At 42.0% G+C, this 24507-nt stretch overlaps 3 protein-coding genes across 12 annotated transcripts in view; 1 reads left to right on the top strand and 2 right to left on the bottom strand.

Moving 5' to 3' along the window:
* Positions 1 to 7455, bottom strand: part of ncoa2 (nuclear receptor coactivator 2) — a 66517-nt gene extending 59062 nt beyond the window's left edge. For 4 of the 10 annotated variants that reach the window (XM_030398420.1, XM_030398431.1, XM_030398422.1 and 1 more), the window contains exon 1: positions 7084 to 7292. The gene's annotated coding sequence lies outside the window, so the exon portion shown is untranslated. The other 6 variants (XM_030398426.1, XM_030398423.1, XM_030398424.1 and 3 more) reach the window with 6 other exon arrangements.
* Positions 7456 to 9410: 1955 nt separating this feature from the next.
* Positions 9411 to 18072, bottom strand: tram1 (translocation associated membrane protein 1). The gene is made up of 11 exons (XM_030398900.1): positions 17753 to 18072; positions 15861 to 15924; positions 14736 to 14854; positions 14536 to 14652; positions 14386 to 14444; positions 13625 to 13709; positions 13332 to 13402; positions 12363 to 12467; positions 12120 to 12263; positions 11311 to 11462; positions 9411 to 10677 (listed from the first exon to the last, which is right to left on the bottom strand). The coding sequence occupies exons 1-11, from the start codon at positions 17873 to 17875 to the stop codon at positions 10610 to 10612; spliced, it is 1107 nt and encodes a 368-aa protein (XP_030254760.1). The 5' UTR covers positions 17876 to 18072; the 3' UTR covers positions 9411 to 10609.
* A 2491-nt stretch (positions 18073 to 20563) lies between these two features.
* On the top strand, positions 20564 to 24296 carry xkr9 (XK, Kell blood group complex subunit-related family, member 9). The gene is made up of 4 exons (XM_030397740.1): positions 20564 to 20668; positions 21369 to 21814; positions 22159 to 22373; positions 23335 to 24296. Exons 2-4 carry the CDS (start codon positions 21498 to 21500, stop codon positions 23961 to 23963), a joined length of 1161 nt encoding a protein of 386 aa, XP_030253600.1. The 5' UTR covers positions 20564 to 20668; positions 21369 to 21497; the 3' UTR covers positions 23964 to 24296.
* Positions 24297 to 24507: the final 211 nt, after the last annotated feature.

Here is a 24507-nt window from a genome sequence, read left to right as displayed (position 1 = left end):
CTGTATCTGCAATTGAATTGTAGATACATTCATTGTATCTTTATGACTTTTCTTTACATCTCTCTTTGGGTGCTCAGCATGTGCAGTAGGCATTTCATAATTGTATGCTGTGAGAGCATTTTGACATTTTTTTTAATCTCCACTCCAATTCTCAGTCTCGCATTGATCCCCAATCACCACCGATACATTTTATCTTTTATAGTTCTGAATATGTACAAGTTGATCATATGAAAACTGATACTTGTCTGATTACATCTCATATTTGTGGAAATAATTAGTACACTCTGTTCTATGTCACTGTACAACACCTAAGGAATAGCTGGTTCACACACCTACTCATATTGGTCGTTTCACTCACCATTTGTGCTTCACTGTGGGAGTTAACGGGGCGTGATACGATGCTTGTGAACCTGTGCAACATTTAATTTTCCTAGCGATTAATAAAAGGAAAACAAGTACTTCAGCTCATGGTCCTGTGCTTAATTTAGTCATAACAACCTACAGCATACCTGAACTATACAGTATAGGTGGAAACCACAGGTCAGCTAAGGAGATTCCCTACCCGGCTGAAAACTGTAAAGTTAAAGCAAGCAAAACCATATTATAGGTCACTGAAGGAACACTGCTGAGTCAGCAGAGAGCCAGAGACACAGGGAGAGAGAATGAGAGAGAGAGGGGGAAAGAGAAATCATGCCGGTCAGAGTTTGACCCTCACAGAAGACAGAAATGAAAAGCCTGAAACTGAATCCCCGCATTCCTCTGGCTTTATGACGAGCAAGTGAGAAATGCTGGTGCTCTGCACATGTCATTCTATGCTACCTTAGCCCGGCCTATGATGGTGGTGAACGAGCGCCGTTTCCCTCTGCTCCACAATGTATAATAGGTTTTCTTGGGCCCGATTCACGCTGCATATTTTTGGACCACCCACCCGACTCCAGCAGGCAGCTTGCTCAATTCGAGTTCTCTCTCCCTCCCTCGGTGCCAAGGATTCCACCCTGGGCAGTGGGAAAGGTGCCAACCACATGCTAGCACCCAGTGCCACAAACACATTGTGGCGGAGGAGAGTGCAATACACTCACACAGATTGAGACTTCAAAGCACACTGCCTAACCTTTATGTACAAGAAGATCCTGTCGTGCATTCATTTAAAGAAAACCTTTATGATCTCCCTTCCTCGAGGGGCTGTTTTTATGCCTTTCCATAAAGAACTTTAAAGGCTCCATGTTTAAATAAGTGCTTTATAAATAGCATATTTTATCACCACTATCAGACCAGTTATGACCGTGAAAAAAGCAAAGGAAGCCCAGCTCCTTTAGGGTACTTACAATATAATCAAAGCAGTATCAGTTATTAGATCTACTATATTGTACAGGTAAGCAATACCAGCCTCACAACAACAAAGGGGAAAAACAGCTGCAGAAGCATTGTCACATAGTCATGTGACCTCTGTTGCCTCCTCTGTTCAAGCTAAAGCGGCTGAGGGCACCTTCTCAGCGATGAGCAGTAGACACCACAATATCATTTAGCTTGAGAGATCAATATGCACTTTGCAGTAGCTGACCTACATAAGTGGAGGAGTGTGGACGACTGTCGAAATCATTGGATTGCCTGCAAGCATCAAGATCCTTGGAGCCCCCGGTGGTGTCTCCATGGGAGTAAGAGCATGAAGCAGCCTGCGGTGTGAAGTTACAAATCTCAGATTTAAAAACATTACAGATTTAAATAACTGGCCGTATCATTCTAACATGAACTGACTGCCGCAGGGAATTACATGAAAAAATTATTGCAGAGAAGTCAAGGATATGTCAACAAAGAGTTGGTACAGCTTTTGAAAGAATAAAATTCAAGCACTTTTCAGGGTAACAAAAAGAAAGAAAACCGCTCTTGAAGCCTTTATCACATCTAAATTGTTACTATAAAAGTTTACAGAATTAATTCAAACCCACAGCTTCGACTTTATATTTTCACTTTGTTCGTATTTACATTAATAGTATGTTTTGATCAGGATTATTTCATGCTCCCCAATTTCAAATCCAGGAGAAAAAACAAATATGACAAGATTCTTTAATTTCCTACATTAAAATCCATTTTGTTTACATGAGTGATCATGCAGATAAAATAACAGATTCTGTTGAAAGTTAAGTATTTTTTTCATTTTATTTTTTTCAAATTCATAACTTTGAAAACCGTAAAACTGCCCAAATCATCATTTGTGCCCATCTACTTAGAGTCAGTGTTGTCGTTGAGATGAGGTTTCTGCACAGAGCCCAAAGGCCACTGAAGGACAAAAACCACCACAGCCAGTCTGTTCATCCTGCTGGCGTCTGGCACAAGATACAGAACTATCCGCTGCCGTACGACCACACTATAGAGCAGCTCCTTTCCTCGGGCTGCGATTCTCCTTAATTCATCCTCAACACTCCATCTTGTGCAGCCTAAAGGGACTACGTCTTGCTTTCATTGCACAACCCTGTGTTGCAGAATGAACCTTGAAAACATAACTGTTAAAATTACATTTTTTACAAACTTGCAAGACGGAATAAAAACCCTCTTAACAGTGCATTTGTTTGCAAACATAGAGCTTGTCCAAAATGTTGCTGTACAGCCCTGTTGTTAACAAGACAGGACCTACTCTCAGCACAGATAGATGGCTCGGCTGATTTGAGGTCAGCTTAACAACACAATAACAACATGCCTGGAAGCAGAGAGAGAGTAAATACTCCCGCTCCTCCTCTTCCATGTCAAAGCCCTCTCAGCTTTCCATCAACCATTTCTGCCTCGCTTTAGTCACCCACCCCATAACATCCCGCCACCCTCCTCCCTCCACTGTAAAAACCTGGCCATTTCCCCACTGCTCATCCCTCACGCCCACCCAGGACCTGTCACACTGCTGTTTCCATGACAACACAAACGCAGAGACAGCAGGGTGAGATGCCCAGTGAGACAAGGCAAACAGATACCGGGGGGGAGCGGTGCATCATGTCAAGAATACTCTGTGGACCTTATGCAGCATGTGATGGACAGATAACACAATGTGGTCCAGTCTGTTAGATCTAAACTTGACTGAAAGCCGCATGGTTTCTCCTGTGTTTGTTTGTCTTGTCTTATCGCGCAGCCAAGTCAATCTTCCAGTTTGGTCTAAATCATTTATCTTTTTTTTCTTCCAAATGTAAACCTCGTTATTCAAGTGATTTTGACACTGGTGTGGTCAGAGAAGTCCCTCTAGTTTCTCCTGGCATCAGGCCTTTGAATGAAAACATGACGATTTGAGAAAGGGCAGTAATGTCCAGCAAATTCCTGCCAGCCTCACTTCTGGAAGCTGTCATTTGACAATGCTTTTAAAAAAAGAGTCTGGCCAAGAGTACACATTAAAGAGCCTGTGTGAGACGGAGGGGTATGGTGTTGTTCAGAAGCTGTCTGTACTAAGCGGCTGAGACAGGGATGTCATTTTCCAGCCTGGGTCAAATGAGTCAACGTAATGTTGTTAGCAAAGAGAAGTGTGTGGAAATGAGGAACAGTGTAGTCAAGTAGTAAAATGTGACAATTTTAAAAGGGGTCTAATGTCCTACTTTAAACAGTGTTGCTTAGATTGCATAGATACCACACATTCATCATCATAAGCTCTGACATAATACGGCAAGATTTCTCCAACCGGCACTTCTCAGAGGGAGATTTGAATTGTTAATTAGTATTTTGTTTTGAATAGTCAAATAAAGTAGCGCATTAACAACTTTGGGGGCACAACTAATTATTATTTTCATTATTAACAACATTGTTGACATATTCAAATTGCTTGTTTTGGTCAACAGTGCAAGCCGCAAAGACATTCTCTCTAACGGGAAATGGACAAATATTAAAAACTGGAAGCTGCAACCAGAAAAGTTTCAGATTTATGATTAATCACCCATCAAAGTTTTTGCCAATTAATTTTCTACTGATAGAATATTTGATTAACTGACTAATCATTCAAGATTTAAATCAAGTTTAAAAGTTTAGAGGTGAATTTTGAAGATGTACTCTAAGTTCATCTATGACTTGGTTACAAGTCTGAAATAAATTCAATTACTAAGATATGCTCAATGCCCCTTAATACTGGCTACATCTACATGGGGACCTGATGTGATTTAGGTTTTCACCCCAACATGTGTGTGCTATGCTGTGCATTCAACTGGGATACGCAAAATCAGCATTTCACTTAAGGACCTTAACATATGAATTTCCCACAGAAACCACGGACACAGCTAGATGAAACTCCAGATTTGGGCCTAAAAATTCAATCAATCCATATTGATCTCAAGTATTTTACTCACAACAGCCTCCCCCCCCAACAGAAATTAAAAGGAAATGTATGAAATCAAATTAAATTCAGAGGTGCCAGTTCACAGACAACCTCAGCAATTATTATACGTTTTCAGAAGGCTCAATTATAGAGTTCAGGACAAATAAAACTATTACATTTGTGAGTTCTTTTTATTGATTTAACCCATTTTATGTGGATAATTGGCAAATGTTGAAAATGTTTTTACAGTGTAGTTAGTCTAGCCTATTAATATCTTAAAATGAAATGTGTTTGTTTTTGAAGATATCGCGTAACACATGACAAATCTGTTCAAATTACAAAGCATATTTATGGCCTCCAATACAAATATGTAATTTGATTTTAAGTTATAGTCAGTACAGCTGCTGTACAAATAACTCATTACTGGAGGTTTATATTAGACCAATAGTGACAGAGAATGATCCAGGTACTGGCAGCATTTGCTAAAGACCAAGGGTCAAACGATTACTATATCACTTAGGTGGTGACGCAACAAAGCAACTGATCACAGGGCAAAAGTCCTGTGATTGCAGGAGAGAGATTTGACTCCAATTAGGAACACGCATTGAACAGGGGACAGGCAGCCAAAAAAAGCCAAAGAGAAACACAGATTGATGGGTTTTTGTGAAGGAAATTATAGAGCTTACTGGAGCCTAGACCGAGGGAAGGCAAGACGGCGAGGGATGGATGTAGAGATTCTTTCTCCAATCGTGTGACAAGCTGGGCATTACTGTCACACACCTGTCGCTATAGCTGTAGTTCGCAGTGTGTTCAGGCAGTCTTCTAGGTAACACCCATTATGCATACTGTGCCAAGGCAGTGTGAGAAAACCTCCAGTCAGTTATCCTTGTGTAAACATCCACATAGTAGCATACATGCTTGCATGAATTCCTGGACTGTCATCATTCCAACATTGTCATGCTTTGGCACTGTGAAGTTGAAATTACATGAGCCTAAAGCCAATGTTGTGTTAATGCTTATACAGACGTGCATGCCTTGACCTTAAAACGATGCAAACAAGCGATACAACGTACTGCTGAAATGCAGCACATCTGTACAAGACCGCCTGAATTTTCCTGTCACATGCATGTTCCATGTCCTCACCTAACACACCCTGTAAGTTAAAATCATGTCAGTGGAGGAGGATAATTTACTGCTTGTCCTGCCTTTCAAGGACAAACTGATCAGACACCATACACAAAAATAAATACTCAGAGATTTGTTTCATTGCAAATCAAAAAGTCAATAACTTCAGGCACCGTGCCTTCGAGATATGATGTGACTCAAGCGGGCAGGATGAGATTTGTTTTTAAAATGGTTAAAAGACAACACTTCAAACATGCAACCTCTTGGAGGGCTCACTTTGCACATACGACTACCGGCAGATCTGACCTGAGATCCATCACATCTGCACAGAAGCCCCTGGAGTTGCAGCTGGACAACAAGTCACGTCACATCTGCTATCAGTGATGTGACCCGCGTACAGAGCACCATCAGGTGGGCAGAGTGATGCAACAGAAGCTGCTCAACTGGTTCCACGGGATGCGTTCCTCCAGCATTACCGAGAGCAGCGTTGACAGTCATCGAAATGGCACAAGCTGTCTGCCTGTATAGTCCCGAATCAGTCAAGCAGGAGAGCCCTTAAAAGGAGTGCAGTGTGCTCCTCCACACAGGCACAACAGAGCAACACACAAGCAGCATCCCCCCACATATTGCATGGGTGCCTTAAGCCTGCATTATCAGGGAGCAATCTTGACGTGATCGATTTGAAAGTTGTGCCTCTATTTAGATGCCCGCAATGAAGCTAACGTGAAGCGCTAGTGATTGTGTTTTTAAATGTGATGTTTTGAAAAAGCGATGCCACAACAAACTGCTAAAAACACCGTGCTGGCCTTTTCCTTTTCCAATCTTGGAGCCACAGTCTGAACTCTTGGTGTGGAGCTGAGTCAACTTTCTGAATATATATATGTTTTTTTGTTGTTTTTTTAAACATGTAAATCTACTGCTTCAGTTAGGTGCTCACATCATAGCTCGTCTGCTAGCTAGCATATGAGTGGAGCACCTCGACAATGCATAGGAACTCCAGGCAAACACAAGAGAAACATTAGTTCAGCAAAAAAAAAAAAAAAAAAAAAAAAAGAGAGTGGTCACAGCACCCTGAACAAATACACACATTTTGTCAACTTACCTAACGTAGCGAGTATTGCGGAGCCATGGCTAACACCACAACAAACAAGGTTTACTGCCCGCTCAAACACATGCTGGTGAGAAGTGTCCTGACTCACTCGTATATTCTGACAACGACGTTAAAGCCAGACTAGCCCCGCAGCTAGCATGCTAACTACGTTCCTGCTGGAACTGGCGAACTTAGTCCGGTGTTGTGTGCACGGTCACCAGCTCACTCAGCACAAAAAACAATGACATATGAAAGTATTGTGCACGCTATGGCGTACCCCACGCCAAACGTACATGTCGCCACACCGCCACTTAATGAAAAAACAAGGCTGACAAATATTGCAATAACTCGCTTTGCAAGCCCGCTGTCTCAGCCGTCTAATTGAGTTTGCTGCAGAAAACACTACTGACACAGGCAGCGGGGCTTAGCCAACAAGCTAACGGCTTGCTAATAAGCTAACGCCGAAGCGAAAGCCTGTGCCAGACAGACACACAACCGAGATTGAGGACCTCGCATTGGATCGCGGATTTCACAACGAAAACACCGCGTCCCGTCACGACAAGGAGCACCGACACGCGTGGTTACTTACGATTGAATACTTTCTTCCGTGTCCTCGCTGTTAAATTCCGTTTATCAGACGCGGCTCTGACCTTCGTGGTAGTGAAACAACATTTCTGCTGGCTAACTGTGCCGCCATGTTACTCCTGCTGTGCAAACCAATGCTGAGTGTTTATCTGGCTGGTAGCTGCTATCCTCCCCCACACCAAACCACATCACGGGGCTCCGGCAGTATCAACTCACTTACCGCCGGGGTCCGCGAGCAGCACCACGGAGATTTACCCGTCAGGATGACACGGCACTTGCCACGAGATCGAATAACATTATTTTTTTACTCACATTTAACGCGACAACCGTTACCAGTTAGTTGAAACACCACCGCGTCACGACTGTCAGTTATGTTTAAACGTATGTTATGACCCGTGGTGAGCAAACTACTGCACGACCCCCCTCCTGACCCAACTCAGCTCTCAATACTGAGGGGGGAAAAAGTGTTTTAAATGTAAAAGCAACACAGCTTCACCTTTAAGAACACTACGAGATATGTGCACATGTAAGGTCATAAAGATTTATATCAACCCATAAAAGTGCCACAAATGTATAAGTGTGGTGAGAGGAAGGTTGTTTGTGTCTCCCTCCATTCAGATATCTGTTCATGTTTTTAATGGCAGCACCTACTAGTCGTGAGAGGGACGTGCAATGTATCTGGGCAAGATCCTTCTTTTTTTTTTTTCCCCCCCAACCATCTTCATGTCATTGTCATTTCATCTGCTGTTTTAAAACAAATGGGCCAAATCGATTAAACCACAAACAGAAAGCCGCCACTGCAGGCGTCAGAGGTGTCACAAATGAGGGTGTCCTACTTCTGGAGCTACCTTGATTTACTGTGTGGTCAACCATCCGCGGATCACACGAGCCAGCAGGCGTTTACTTCACGTTTAAAAACTTGTGGAACAGCGTCACCAAGAGGCGGGCAGAGGAAGCGTCCGCAAGGGGTGAGAGCCACATCAAACTCCATGTGGACTCATGCAACCATTTGTTCAGGGGTTTCTCGCACTTGCTCCTGTTTGACAGTGATATTGTTGTGTTTGTGTACCTGAGGACAGGATCTGCTCAGTATTTAAAGCAATTCTTGTCCTGGATTATTTAATATATGTGCCAGGGCGCCACATTCGAATCAGGGCCACAGCTACTGATGACAGCACTGAGGTATTGTCCTCTGTATCTTTGGAGAAAACAAAAAAAGGAGAAAACACAATTGATTTCAGTGTTTTCAGACGCAATATATTTAATTTTAACCATTAGACCACCAAAAGAGTAAATAACAGACGTTTTTTGCACTTCTCCCACTGGCAGTGTGCAGAAGGCCTTCAAACACCTTTTACACCTCCATGTTTCAATTTAAATTTTGCACACCATTAACCAAATTAATTAAATATCATAACTGAAGTAACTAAAAAAGAAAAAAAGAGTATTCTGAGAGTGTTTAGAGGTAGGTTAGGGGGGGGGATACTTGACTTCTGTACCTCTAAAATTCTGGATACGGCGCTGCTTCCAGGCAAGGTGGCTGCCAGAGAATCAGCAGCACCTGTCAACATAGTTTTTAAATATGCGCACAAACGACTGAGATTTTACCCGCCCATTTCAGTGTTTTCAAACTAAATATGTTTTAGGTTTGACTGTACGATGAAGTTTCAGCACTTGTCCCCTTTTATTTTGATTCCTGGCGGAGTGCAGAAGGTTTCGCATGTGACTTCAGTACCTCTGAAATCTCAGTCTAGGGCAGTCATTGATACTAAAATGTAACTTCTCTCTATTTTTTGGGCAGACTGACCTCAGCTGACATGCCAAAAAACACCTCCTCTTTATCACGGCAACAAGAACTCAGTTAAACCAGGGTTTTGTTTCTCACTTACAGTCAAAAGCTAACTCTGTCGCTCCTCCATTTCTGAACTGAGTATGGAGGGCATCGCATGCTGCACATACTGTAAAACCCCTTCAGGCAGATTTGTGATACTGGGATACTTTTATGGCAGCAAAATAATAGTTTTGAGCTCCATTTCCAATAAAACGTTTGATTCTTTTTTAGGACAGATAATCCCGACAAGTCGAGAAAACCACACATGTTGCCGGAGACAACCGTGCCTCCCTGCTGTGTTCCTTAAATGACTTAAAGGGTTTATTTCTTGGTGATTTATTGTTTTTTTTTTACAATACAGCTGACTGCGCTCCATAGCTTTGTCGATTCATGTCATGTAAGTAAAAAAAAGCATAATATCAACAGTCAATCAGGCTCATTTGGCACAGTCAACAGTGGGTGGAGGGGGAAGAAGACAATAAAAGAGCCAAACAAAAATATGGTTTTCTTAATCCCAGTCTGTGCTTTTATAACAAATCTTGTGGACATTAATATTATTATTTTTTTATGTAAGCAATAATATGCAAGGCCAAACAAGTACAGTAAACCCATTCCACTTAAGAATCAAACAAGACAGTCATTCAATCAAGCTCACTCGAGGTATGTTTTGCCTGATTTCGTCCTTTCCCATCTCCTAAAGTTTCTGATAATCGCTCAAATCTAAAAAACAAACAAACCACGAGGTCCGTACATTTATCGACAGCGTTTCTTAGGCAGAGCTACTAAGTATAATTTCATGGCGAGGAAAATCTAGTCTGCTGTGATTACAAAGCTGCTCTGAACTTCTATAACCAGATGCTACATCGGGGCAGTTTTAAACAATACTGAACCGTGAATCTACGTACAGTCCTACAGGGTGATGTCTCCTGTCGTCCTCGTGAAGCTTCTATACACTCTTCCCTATCAATACTGAAAACGTTCATATGCTACATCGCTTTACTTTTTCTTTTTTGGCCGTTGACATTGTGGAAACATCACATCAATGTCTGTCTGTGAGTTTGAACAGTCTGGTGTGTGAACCCAGTCATATCCTGAATTGGAGATAAACACTTGAATGCCACTCATGGAAAAAATAGGAGATACTATGAGGAAATTCATAAACTCCATACAATGTTTAAAAAAAACTACCCTCAAAAGAGGGACAGGAGTCAGTGGTAAAGAAGAGGAGCACATACAAGAAGGACAAGGGAATTAAAACAGGCTGGAATATACAGTATTTAGGAAAAAAAAAAAATGAAATGACCTGACTTGGGAGGAACATTAAACACTGAAGTCATCATTCCTGATATTTTAAAATTACACACCCTGTACAAAACAATCCGTATCAATAGGCACTTCTTAAATAAGGTCTTTTTTTTTTTTTCAAAGTTTATTTCGGAATTTGTTGGTTTTTTTTCATTGGAAATGGCACAGCGAGCAATGATTCTGAAATCAAGGCGCGCTGGACGACTGGCGACAAAGTAAAGCTAACTGCAATCTGGCCCTGGATGTCCAGCTGGGAGGTCAGTCCTGTGTGGGATGTCATGGCGGAGGAGCTGGAGAAACGTGTTGATTGGATATAGCCATGGAGGCACGGGGTGGTGGTGGTGGGGATGGTTCTTTGAGAGGGAGGTGATAGAGGGGGCTGATGGGAATGTATTTATGATGACTTCTCTTTTCTTGCTCTTGGTGAATCAGCTCCGTGGGAGACTCCGTTTACTCCATTGGCTGAAAGCAGAGGACACATTCAGATTAGTTACATTTCACTCATGTTTGAAGTATGTGTGGGCACGCACATTGTGCATTTATTATCATGTTCACACAACTTGTGGCTTCCTGTTTTTTACTTCCTGTTTGACTCGTTTCAATTTAAGACCCCATATTGTAGAGATTTCCATGTCTTGTTTTTTTAATAATAAAGCAGTTCTAGGATCTATACAAATAATATAGAAGCATCAAAATGCTCAGTTCACCCAGATATGCGCACAGACTTCATGTAGAAACATATACGAAATGAGCCGTCAGGACTTCTCTAAGGTTGTGATGTCACAACTATGCAGTGTGCGACCTGATCAACGCCCCCCAGGTGGTTTTAAAAACAACGGTAGGGCTGCTATAGAAACACATGGCCTGTGCCTGCTCAGGCCTACGACAGCTAAACAATCAGAGCAGATTAGAATATGATTGAATAGAGGTCCTGCAGCAGTGGACAGCAACAGAAAAAATTTATTTTGAACAGTAAAGCATGTAAACATTTACTAATAGACACCCCCCTCCAAAAAATATGGACCTGAAAATTACCACAATATGGGACTTTTAAACAGTTAGTGATTTTTCCAGCGCTTTGTGCTCGTTGCTCACCTTTGTCTTTCTTCGATTTGCTCTTGGAAGGAACTTGTTTCTTTTTCAAGGTCTGAGCTTGGGCATGCTCTCTCCACCGGCGCAGCTGAAAGTTGATAAATTTCCACATCATGAAGGCCTGAGTGAGGCAGATGGCGGCCAGCACAGTTATCCTGATAGAGAGGGGGGGGAAAGAGAGCAATTACAAAAATAATAATAAAAATAGACACAGGTCGGAGATTCATATCCAAATCAGTTCATGATGCCCTTTTTTAGCATAGTTTTCTGTATTTCTTACAATCCTGTATTATGTTTCAATAACACAGCAAAAGTGACTGACAGCTTAGTAAAAGCAACAGAGGAAGAATTCTCCCCCTCAAGACTCATTGTGGTTGTATTTCAGACTAATTTATCGAAGCTGGTGAATAATTTCACTTCCTCTTTTACAAAAGGAGCCCTTCCTGTATGATTGTTGAAACTCAGTGCGACATGGTGAGTCTGGTAATAAGCTCCTGTTCCTTTCTTCTAAATGACAGATGATCATTAAAGTGGCTAAAAATGTTCAGATAAACCCCACAGCAGCTGTGCAGCGAATTGCTCAATATAAATATATCAAAAAAAAGGAACAAACGACTGAAGTGTGCATCACAATCAGCAACTCTAATAAAAAGATATAATCCAGAGTGGAAATCTTTTGTGGCTTGATGAGCGCTTGATTTAACAAGGCGTGCACATTTTCAGACCAGAGTGAATCCACTTCAATGTTAGAAGTTTTATACTATAATTTGAAGACCAAGTCGTTGCGTTTTCTCTTCCTCAGACACACTCACCGAACAAAGAGGACATTAAAGTTTCCTGCAGACCAGTCAAAGCCTTGATTCTCAGCTGTGGCAAGGCCAAAGCCCACGGTCAGGACAGACAGGGACAGGGTGAGCAGCCGTCCAAGGACAAACAAGACGGCCCATATGGTGAAACTGGAAGACAAGGGAGGATTAACATGACGCCACATTCAAGACCTCCTATTGCACACCTTTTAAAATCTGAAATCATTAATGCGGCACATTGAAACTCACCCCGTTTGCCTGTTCTCATTGCTGAAGTAGATCAGGCGGGAGACGTGGAACAGGAGCTCGATAAAGTAGTGCAACACCAGCAGGACCAGACCCAGACGGTTCAGACTGAAAGACACAGGGAGACATGATTCTACTTCTCACATCTGACAGGTACAACACAGTAACACAAGTCATTTTAGGCTTTCTTAAAGGGGATAGTTCGGGTTTTTTGAAGTGGGGTCATATAAAGTACATATCTATAGTCGATCTGTTTCCTACCGTAATCACCGATCAGCGCAGCCTCAGTTTGGAGAAGCAGAGAGCCGCTCCAGCCCAGACGCTCAGCTTTGTACTGCAGTGAACGGGGTTCAGCAAAAAAGCTAAATTAACCACCTAAAACAAGACTCACCTAAAATATTTTACATCAGTTCAAGTGTACGTTGTATAGGTAAAATTCACACCACTTTACATCACTGTCAGACCGCGCTTTCTTTTGGCACTACATTTTCTCAACCACAGAACCTTCGTATCCCTACGCATTAGCGTAACTTGGCAACAGCTGATCTGCGAGCGGCGGCTGGACGAGGTTTACTTTCGATAAAAACGAAACTTAACTCTCCGTATCCTTCCGCATTAGCGCTCATGCGTAGGGATACGGGGATTCTGCGGTTGAGAAAATGTAGTGCCAAAAGAAAGCGCGGTCTGACGGCAATGTAAAGCGGTGTGAATTTTACCTATACAACGTACACTTGACCTGATATAGATTTTTTTAGGTGAGTCTTGTTTTAGGTGGTTAATTTCGCTTTTTTGCTGAACCCCGTTCACTGCAGTACAAAGCTGAGCCTCTGGGCTGGAGCAGCTCTCTACTTCTCCAAACTGAGGCTGCGCTGATCGGTGATTACGGTAGGAAACAGATCGACTATAGATATGTACTTTATATGACCCCACTTCAAAAAACCCGAACTATCCCTTTAAGTGTTTGGTTCTTACTTGAGAATGTAGGCGCCTGCAATGTGGACCAGGTACAGGGCGATGTACACAAGCTGGCGTGGAATATCCTCCTAAACAGGAAAGGCAAACCAAAAAAAAGGTCAAAATATTTACAGCGGCGCGGCTCCGCATGTAGAATTAAGAAGAGAGGGATTCTTTGAAAACAATGCAACATAACCAAGGAAGTCAAACAGGATACAGCCTCGGGGTCCGAACACAAGCAGCAATACGCCTTATTATTCCAAAACGATGGACCCAGCGCACACAAGATGGGAAGAATGGCGCACACTCACCTTCTTTGTCTTTTGGAAATACAGTTCTGGGAGAGCGTGTAACCAGTAGCCCAGCTGACAAATGAAGTAGAATTTCATCTGGAATCTGAAGGAAAACAGACGTTACAAAAACAAAAGCGTTTAGAATCCAGATCCACACATAAAGCTCTTAGAAAATAATCATGAAATCCATCTATCACATTGCACTGAATGTGACCCTTTACACTGAAGCCAAGTTTTTCAATCATGTTGAGTCAATGTGTATAAATTAAAAAGTTGCAATACGTAAGAATTTTAGTTGAAAACAAAAATATATCCACAGAAGGTGTAGGAGTAACCGTTTTCATGTCATGGCATCTATGTATTATGTTGGAGATGTTTATTGAAGATAGTATGCAAAGCAGTTAGCCCTGGCCCATCCATGCGTTAGCTCCTGTGCGAGCAGTGTAAACACACACACTCGCCGTGGTGCTCCAAAGCTCACCCCCTGGACCGCTAGCTGCGTTGCTAACTGAGTCAACTAGCTAACAGCCAGGAGCTACATTTTGCAGCATGAATTCGCCAGGTGGCACCTTTAAATAACTAGATGTCGGATTTATTACAGGAGATAGAATATCTAATATGAAATTCTGGTTCATAAACGTATTGAGTAAACGCATAAACTGAATAAATACACACGATTAAGCCCGCAGTCATTTAACCAGACCAACCAGACTTTAAGTGGATGACTGTGAAAACATCCTTGTAGTGTCAAACTCTGCACACGCAACATTCACACTTACGGCATCAGTGTATGGGGGTAACCCTCCCACAGGGTGACTGGATTGGACAGGAAGTTTTCCTACAAACACAAAAGCAATTAGATTAAACTTGTGGACAGTTGGTGGGATTAAAACATATGCAAACAAGACCAGTCTATCTACTGTACGCACAGAAAGCAGGATGCTCGTCCCCCAGCCGAAGGAGAACAAGTAGAAGGCGCTGAGCTGTCCGGACTCGTTGAACTTGCTGTGCTTCGTTTTGGAGAAGTGCTTCTTCCTGTTGATTTTCTGCAATGACAATCAACAATAAAAACAATGCAAGAACTGCCCCGAGGGATTGGAGTCCGTACGCTTGTGGGCGGGTCACTTACATCCAGCACATACTCCTGGATGATGGCGTGCATGATGATGGCCACCAGCATGTAGAAGAAGACAGTGGCCAGGTCCTTGATGCCGTGGTGGAAGTGGTTCACGGCCGTCTCATCTGGGCCTTTATGTTGCGTGAAAAGAGGTCACACAGTCAGAGGACCAAGATGAAAATGTACTTTGATCCGGCATCCTTAACATGCACCACCAAGCCATTTCAATTACATTCAGACAAGTGATTCATAAGTTTAATATCCCTAATTCCTGAGGTGGAGGTGTTTGGATTAGTGAGTCCGGACTGTGCAGGATTACACCACTCCGAAACCGCCAGAATCATCAACTTCCTCAGCACAAACCCTCCTCTGTCTTTCTAAAGTTGCAAATTATCTATACAGCCTCCAACGCGGTATGCGTGACGCACTGTGATTAATGAGAGGACCTGCAGCTAAGAGATAGACGATACGATACAACAGGAACAAAGTCTGAGATAGCTTGAGTCGTACCACATAACGTTACCACATCAAGAAATCAATCCGACTGTTTGTATAAGTCAGCACGGACAAAGCAAAAATACGGTGGCCCGATTGAATCCGCTGCACTACAGAGAGCTGCAGGTACTGCATGTTATTTACCTAATTTGATACATGCTGTAAATAAGTTACAGAGGCAGGTAAGTGGTCAGGTCCCTCAGATAAGAGGCGAATCATCCAGCTGGCAGCCTGCAAACCTCCAGCCGGCGAGCCAGAGTGCAAAAAACCTCTGAGGTCGAACATTCCTCCGACAGTTATCTGAAGTTAGCAAAGAGATTGTTAACCTTGAAACGAGCAGGACTCAAATTGAGAGGCCTGTATTACACCTTAGCCCAAATTCACCCAGTGCAACCTTGCCACAAGAGAACTTTATAAATCAGGCGGACTAAATTTAGCTCCAAAGGGGAAAAAAAGAAAAAGAAAAAGAGAGAGCGCTCTCAAATGGGTTTGTGTAAGGCCACGCAAGTACCGCTCCAGAATCCAAATGAGAGGCTTTCAGCCAGACAACTTGAAGGAAACACTGCGCCACAGCCAAAAACCTTCTGTATGCATCATCATCTGTTCTCACACACCACACTGTCCATTTAATGCTCAACTTACCATTTGTTGATATGGTGACATTGTACTGGACCGTTATGAATAACACTGCAAACTTTGAGGTGACCTGTAGAAAAAAAAACAAAAAAAACAACAAATGCATGATGAGAGCCTGCACATACAATTAAAGGTGCACTTTGTAGTTTTCAGAAGAGAAAGATCTTCATAGACAGATTTTTTATGCTTAAACAAAACAAAAAAGTCATACTGTTTTAATTTGTTTACATGTGGCAGACCCTGCCACCTAGCTTCAAACAGTGTTCTGGGGAACGTATTTCCATCTGAGAACAGCTCGTTTATTCAGTCATGGAAAAAAGAAATATTTCGGAGTTAGAGTCATCTTATAAATAAGAAAATTCCAAGTTCCAGTTTCTTCTCCAAAACTACATAATGCACCTTTAAACAAGGATCAAACCAAATATAATTGACTGTTAAATCCACCAGAAAGGTTGCATGAAATTATACATACTATAAAAAGATTAAAGACATCACAGATACCCAGCAAGACTACTAATAAATAGAGTGACTTATGCAATGAATATGAAGTAACACAGCATGTTTTATTTTAGCAACGTATTACACATATTTGAGGCTGATAAAACACAAACATATGCCATAACTAGAAGACCATATGGAAACTTTGCTATACTATTGCCTCTTAAGCGAGCAACAGGGAGAAAAACGGGATCGAATTCTACCAAATCCTTCTTTAGGAATACAAATCAACAGAACAAGTGAAAGCCATGCTTAAGAAATTAACTGTTTGGATCATAATGACTCTTTATGTAAAACGGGTTGTAAGGATGATGTGTGATGTGCATTCAAACACGACACAACCGTGTGAAGTGTGCGCAGGTGCAAATGGGAAGTTGCTGATTCCTCCTTCACAACAAAGGGACGACGTGTACAAAAAAAGAAAGAAGAAGGAGAAGCATGCTAAAACAACAGAGGGGGCATTCGCCGTCGAGTTAAAATGCCACGAAAAGACTTAATTTCGAATGGTTAGCGTTAGTCATCGCTGCCTTTTAAATTACGATACAAGCGTCGCAAAAGCTGCCGTTGGGGGTGTTTTAATTTGTAAAACACAAAACAGGAAGTGGGTGAGATACACGTCACCTTGACGCTAATGGCGCTGCTTTTCACTGGGGAAGAAACGCGCCTGAAATGAGCCATAAATGTGTGTGAAAGTGGAGCAGCGTGGCGCACACAGGGGGTCCGGACGTGTGTGTACCGAGACCGGTTCGATGCGTTTGCATTCAAACCGCCGCCGGGCCCTGAAGGCAACTTTGAGTTGAGCAGTTAGCGGGGTTTGTGTGATGACAGCCCTCTCTCTCTCTCTCCCTCGGTCGTTGTATGATTGCCACGTAACACATCTACGCTTAAAGTAACCAAATGGAGAGCGTTGCACAATAACGTGACCACAGAGCTCCACACACTGTCGCATTAATGCATTATAATGAGATACTTGTATAAATTATGCAGAGCATTAAAAACTTTGTGTTTCACTGGTCGGAACCCGCGGGCCTGCGGACGATTTGAAATATCGATCTGAACATGGGGAAGCAGCCAGATGGAAAGTGGACTATGGTTTTCCCCCACGTCGCTTTAATGCAGACAAACATTTCGCGTAAAAGAAACAAGGTGACGATACACCAGCTGGGAGAGTCGATCAAGCGGGATTTTAAATTTAAAAAAAAAGCACGAAGAGGAGAGAGAAGAAGGCCACCGTGCACAGACAAACTTTCGATCACGAGAGGAAGTAGTGAAGAACAGATCAGACAGCCATGTCAGTTTCCAGGAGAGCAGATGGGGAGCATTCGGCATCCTTGTCCGAGAGCATCATCCCCCCCCACCCCCAACACAAGGACCCCATTCAACATGTGGACGGGACTCACCTCAAACATCAGCCCGAGAAGGAACACCATAGCAACACAGGAAACAATATCTGCATGGTTCTGGATGACAAACTCATGGCTCAGCACCGGCGGGTTCTTGGTGGTCTTCTTTCGGATCCCCATCTCGGCGAGATTCGGCCCAACTTTTTTTTTATTGCGTCGCGCAGCGCAGATGTGGTCGCTTTCTGTCGGATACTGTTGTTGTCGTGGAGTGCGAGGACGCTCAAAGCTCCCTCCTGCTTCCTACGAGCAAAGGGCCAGGCTGCAATTGAATGGCGTGTCACTCTTCTGCTAGTGGGAGGGGTCCGCGGAGAGAGAGCCGCTGCGCCTGACCAACGACGCGCTTTACGCACGGGAGAGAAACAGCTGGGGCTCTCTATCGCCACCTGCAGGTCCGGAGTCAGACTGTGACAACTATTACTACTACTGAAACTACCTCCCACTGACATCTTAGTCTACATGAGAGATCTTTTTGGGGAGCAGCTGGTCCAGGTTACAGGAGCAGGAAATCATTCCTACCTGGTGCCATCAGACTTTTTAATGCACACTCCACAACACACAATATTTTTTGCGCTTTAAATTATTTTCACTTTAAATAAAAACTGCACCTTATCCTCTTGCACCTTACGTTCCACTTACCTTTACTCCTCGATACCTCAGCATTTTATTTTATTTACCTCACTGTTTTTATTCTATTTTATAACTACTTATGTATTTTATTGTATATAGTATGTTATTGTTTTTTTGTATATTTTATGTAGTACTTTATATAGTTTCTATATTTGCCCTTGTATTTTGATTGTATTTGTACTTGAATGTACACGCAGCTATAATTTCCCCTCAGGGATGTAATAAATGTAAAACAAACAAAGACAAGTAACTTTATTAAAGCTTATTTTCCTCTAAAACAAAAACACTTATATATGATGGATATATGTCTTGGCAACATTGACAACATTGATCATTTTTAATATTTCCTATAGTTAAACTGAAAACATGAAATGAGCACAGACAAGTCTTTTGACTCGTCATGTCTACAGTCAAGTCAAACTATGTGTCTTTCATTTCCGACTCTAAGTAGAGTCTCGTGTCATTTACTTTCTGTTGGGTCAAGTTTCAGCTCGTCCGAACAGTGTCACAGTGTCGGGTCAGAGTCCAAGTCTCTGTGTTATAGTAGAATAAACAAGGCTGCATCACCAATAGTTTGGCACCCTACAGCTACAGAGCTACAGTTGATGTGGAGCTACAGCCAGCAACCGGTTTGCTTAGCAAACAGACACTTTTCAGTTGGAGCAGGTGGAGAACACACTTAATGAAGTCATTTACAAAGACCCAACACTTGATGTCAGTGCTGAGAAAAAGTGAAGCTCCCTAACTAATAACACGTTTTTGGTACTAAAACCATAGTGTAAAAATAACCAGTTGTGGTTTTACAGGGGGTTTTATCTAGGGGTATTTCTTAGACACTGGTTGCAACCCGACCTGAGGTGTGATGACAGACTCCAGGAAATAGCCCACTGCTACCGGATCTACTCTGGCTGATGTCCCCTGTTTTATATGCCTTATATTTACCTTAGAGATTTGGGAGTAATCTTCAAATCCAACCACGTGAAAGGAAGAAAATAATCATATTTCCCAAAATGTTGACCTGTTCCTGTAATCAAAATACTACAAAGTTACTACAAAGGGGCTATGTGTATGTCAGCGTATGTCCATACAGTGGGAGGAACAAGGTTCAAAGGGGACCAATGGGTAATTTTTCCCCTTTGGCCTCCTACTAATCCAGAGGTTACAGTAGAGAACACATCCAAATATTTATCTGCTGAGACTACTAACAATGTTAAAAGCACACAATAAAACAATGACCAGATCTTCAAAACTGAGTGATGTCTCAGCTGCATTTTGAGTTATATTAGGCCTGCTTTGATTTTTGTTTGAATGCACGTGAAGGAATGATGCATATTTAAAATATGTGCAGACTCAAAGCAGGACTATGGCAGTCATAGTGCCATGATCAATGCTAACTGTAGCATGACAGAAAAACACATAGAAAGAGTGATAAAGTCAGTATACTGACTCAATAATGAAACAAATATACCTTAAATGTCTTTGCATATTGCTGCATAACAACATTTAGTTTGGCAGCAGTCCTTCTTACTAAGCAGCTTTATTAAAAACACAATAAATAAATATGAAATAAATAAATAAATAAATAAATAAATAGAATACAACAAGTTGGTTTGTGCCTTTATAACCCTGATCCTGATTTAGTTCTAGTTTAGCAATATTAGTTAACATTCACAAGCATAAACTACTGGTCATACCTGACCATTAAGGCTTAACTGGTGCTTTTTATTTCTTATTAATTCAAGGTTTAATTTGTAAGAGGGATAATGTGGCCTTTTAAAAGTTTTATGATTTCATATTGTAACTGCATTGTGGCAGTTTTGGGAATATGAAGTTCATGACAAGGCTTCTGATCTCAGGCAGGGATATCCTCATGACTTCCTGTAAGTACTGAAATTACAGGAAAGCCGCTGTGTGAGGTGTGACATCGCTCTTTCTCTTTCACTGAAGTCAAAAAAAGACACACTGGGCCTGGTGCGTTCACTTCCCCCTCTGAAAACGAAACAATCTGTCCAGGAGATACCATTTTCATCACAAAATGAGGCTGCGGCTGGGAATTTCAAGCATGACCTGAAACCCCGTCACACACCCACACACACCAGACACTCATGCACACAGGCACAAGGTCCTTTATGTAATCACATACTTCCGACTTGACCTTCTTAGCTCAGAGTGTTGTCATTGAGGTGGAGCTTGCCGTGAGTTTCAAGAAAAAAGAAGACAAACTCCCGCATTCAGAAGTGTTGCTTCCTCAGCTACATAGCTGTCTACCATGGACAGAATATAGTGGTAAGTTCAAATACTGTTTTTTTCTTTCATGTGTGTGTGTGTGTGTGTGTGATCTTTGTAAAATGAAATCCAGGGATTACTCTGTGTATTTTATTGCAGAATGTGATCAAATTAGGATTTATTTATGAATATATTAGAATAATTGACGACAAAACGTAATGAAAATACAATAAATTAACATAAGTTTGGCTTTATCAGATGATTACGGGTGTCACATTTAAATTTGTTCACACTTGTGTCTGTTATATCTTTATCACCAATGGCAACTGATTAAAAAATGTAATATTACAGTGAAGCTTGAGGATGTGAAGATACAGCCATTCTGGGATTCAGTGAAAAATGTTTTGAAATGTCATTCTGTGAGAAATATAAGAACATATATGTTAGGATGGTTATGTTATGTAATTGTTCTGAGTGAGCAAGGCAGGGCTCATTATCATTTTGTAATTCCTGCTGATAACTTCATTGAACAGACCAGGACATTTGCCATGATAAAGTGTATATGGTGGAGATAAAGGGTCAGGAGGCTGTGCACAGCAGCTGACTGCGGTCACGTTGTATTTTGAAGAGCTCGTAATTGCGCAATCATTTCTTTTATATTGTGGTAAAGTTACACATGATATTGAGTGTTTGTGCATGTTGAGAACACTGTCTTTTTCATGATTGTGATATTTCCTAATACACTGTTACGCTTTTGCAGATTCACCCACAATGGCACCTGAACAGCCGAGGTCCAACGCAAGACTGTCCACCAAAGCTTTTCCTCAGAACATTCAAAAAGCAGCTGTATTTCTGCCTTCGTCGCAGTGTTGTTGAATTTTTCAACAAAATGGTTCTCTCAGAAAATCAATACACCAGACTGCGATGGCTTTTAACCATTGTTGGGCTGATTTTGTATGTGATGGACATTTGGACAGACATTGCACTGGCACTGAAATATTTTCAAGAGAGACAGTTTGTGTGGACTGGACTAACTCTAATGTTCGTTCTGGCGGGGCTGCTGCTGACGCAGATCTTCAGCTATGCCTGGTACAGGGACGACATGGCAGATGTTCTGATAAGTCCTGGAGGAAAAGAAACCATATCAGGCATGTCCAAAGGTGGACTTGCTGCCCTGCACCTACTTGGCATGGGCATATTCACCAGGTATGAAATGAACATTGATTACAAATGGTGTCAACTATGATAAGAGAGCTGCAGCTTCAGAGGGCACTGACCCTTGTGATTATACCGGCAATATATCAAGGAGCTGCTCAAGTACCCTGCAATAAGGAGTGCCTGCATGTTACAGCTTGCAACGTGCAGTATGCTTAGCATGCACAAGGGTGTGCATTCATGTCAATTATGAAATATGCAAACTGGAATAACCACATTTAAGCTGTAGTGTACTGTAAGGAAACACATTCTTTCAAATGCATCATTGCCTTTGGAGCAACAAAAGAAAAGTGATGAGTCTGACTTTGTTTTCTATGTGTTTTGCATGTTGCTAGGTATTATCATCTGTTAAAACAAGGCTTCAAAGTGGTTTGGACAACACCAAATATCTACACAATGGAAGAGAGGAGCGATGTGCACCACAGTCTGTTCTGCCTGGCTACAGATCTGAGCATGCTCAAACTGTTTGAGACTTTCTTGGAGAGCGCTCCCCAGCTGCTTCTACAACTATACATAGTGCTGGGCCACGCTGAATGCTCAGTCTTGCAGTGTAAGTAGAAGCAGAATGTCAACTTTTGTTGAATATTGGCAAAGTACGTTTCTGCAAACCACAGATATGTAGAAACTTTTAATTTCTTGATGTTGCAATTGTACATGTATTTAGGCTTGATTTTTAATTTTATGTTGTGATTGGCTTATGGTCTGGTTGGGTTTAGGCACAGAAAACACTTGATTAGGGTTGAGAAAAGATCATGCTTTGGCTTACCCTGTTATATTGCAACAAACATTGCTAAAAATAAATGTCATGTCTTGTCAAAGATATCCAGTGGTTTTAGGCTTACAAACATTGAAAAGCTATCCTGAACAGCAGTGTCTGGCTTGGCTGCCTTCTTGCCGAGCTGTACAACCACCACCATCCCCTCCACATCCCAGCTCCTTGTTAAAATAAAAATATCCAATGGTTTCATGCTCACAAAAGTTAAAATGCTGTCTCAGAACAGTGGGCTCTGGCTTGGCAGCCTTTTTGCCTAGCTGAAACCTCCACACCAACAAATCCACATCCTGACACCTTGTTAAAATATCCAGCGGTTTCATATTTACAAATATTGGAACAGCGGTCTCTGACTTGGCAGTCTTCCCAACTAGCTGTATCATCGCCACCATCCCCTCCACATTCCGTCTTGTTAAAAATATCCAGTGGTGTCAGGTTTACAGATGTTGAAACGCCATCTCAAAACAGTGGTCTCTGGATTTTAGTATTCTGACCTAACTGTACCATCAACACCATCCCCACCATGTTCCGTCATCTTGTTAGAAATTTCCAGTGGTTTCACTCTATCAAATGTTGAATGTTGTAGCTCTAACGACGCCAACATCCCCTCCACCTCTCGACATGAAAGTCTGATATTCATATAATGTGACACATACTTGTAGACATGTTGGTGTGCTATGTGTCACTTAGAAATTTGACCATGGGAACATTATTCATACCCTCTGTCTATTTCTTCCAGATTTGTCTATGGTGTTCTCCTTCCTTAACATCGCCTGGGCCCTGGTGGACTATCGCCGCTGCCTGCGCAGATCCCTCCCCCATATCAGTGAGATGCCCTCTGGAACCCCTACAGTAGTCTACCTCCTCTACAAACTCTGCACCATCACCAGCCACGTCCTCAGCTACGCACTCCTCCTCATACTGAGCGCCTACACCACAGTTGGCCTCACCGTCGTCTGGCTGCTGGGGACAATCTGGACGCACTTGCTCCAGACCAACTTCTGCTCGTCTGCAGGCCTCGAGCATCTGTACCGAGCCATCATCGGAGTCATCCTCACATTCACCTTTTTCAACGTCAAAGGACAGGACACCAGAGTAGCCATGATCATCTACTACTCTTTCTATTCTATTATAAACGTTACAGCACCTTTGCTGTTGGCCTTTTTGAAGCCAGAGCTATTACAGACAGACACACTTCTGGCAGTCAGTTGTATAATCTGTGGGTGTTCCGTGCTGGGGCTGGTGTGTCTCGTGCTGTACTACCTCCACCTGCATCCCAGAGAGAACCGGCGAGAGGCAGATGAGGTGGACGGCCTGGAAAAGGAGACAGAGAACATGAGGAGGATGAGGAGCTTTTTACAGCCTTGATGTAGTTTATTTTTTAAAATACCTCTGAATCCGATACCACCAAAGAATTTGTCAAGGAAATTAACAATAGAGCCGGGACAGAGGGACATGTTCTCTTAATACTGCTCGTTATTCATCCCACACTAATGCTGCTATCAGCTGTCTTACCATTTTCGGGGTGAAGTTGGCTCACTAAGCAATTATGTGCAATATGTTTGAATGTAACGTTTACATTTTATTTATTCTTGTTTTAACAGACTTGCTGATAAATTAAGTATTTAATCTCATATTTATGAAAGCCTCTGTGACAAAATTGTCCATTAATACTGCAATAAAAATCCAATCTAAGAATTATATAACGCTCAAAATCATTTGGTTTCCACTGCTTCTGTGTTAGAAAGCACATTTATAATTATGATATTGTAACTTGTGTTGTCAGTCTCAATTTCATGGATAGATCTACTTTTTTTAAAACTTTATTTCAATGTCAGTGTGACAACCTTGTGTCATTCCCTTTGTCTCCCTTTTTAAGAACAGCTGTTTACATCCATTAGAGCCTTTAGAC

This window comes from Sparus aurata, chromosome 19 (genome assembly GCF_900880675.1).
Source record: "Sparus aurata chromosome 19, fSpaAur1.1, whole genome shotgun sequence".
In the NCBI taxonomy this organism is placed as follows: Eukaryota; Metazoa; Chordata; class Actinopteri; order Spariformes; family Sparidae; genus Sparus; species Sparus aurata.
This window is presented reverse-complemented; position numbering and strand designations above follow the sequence as displayed.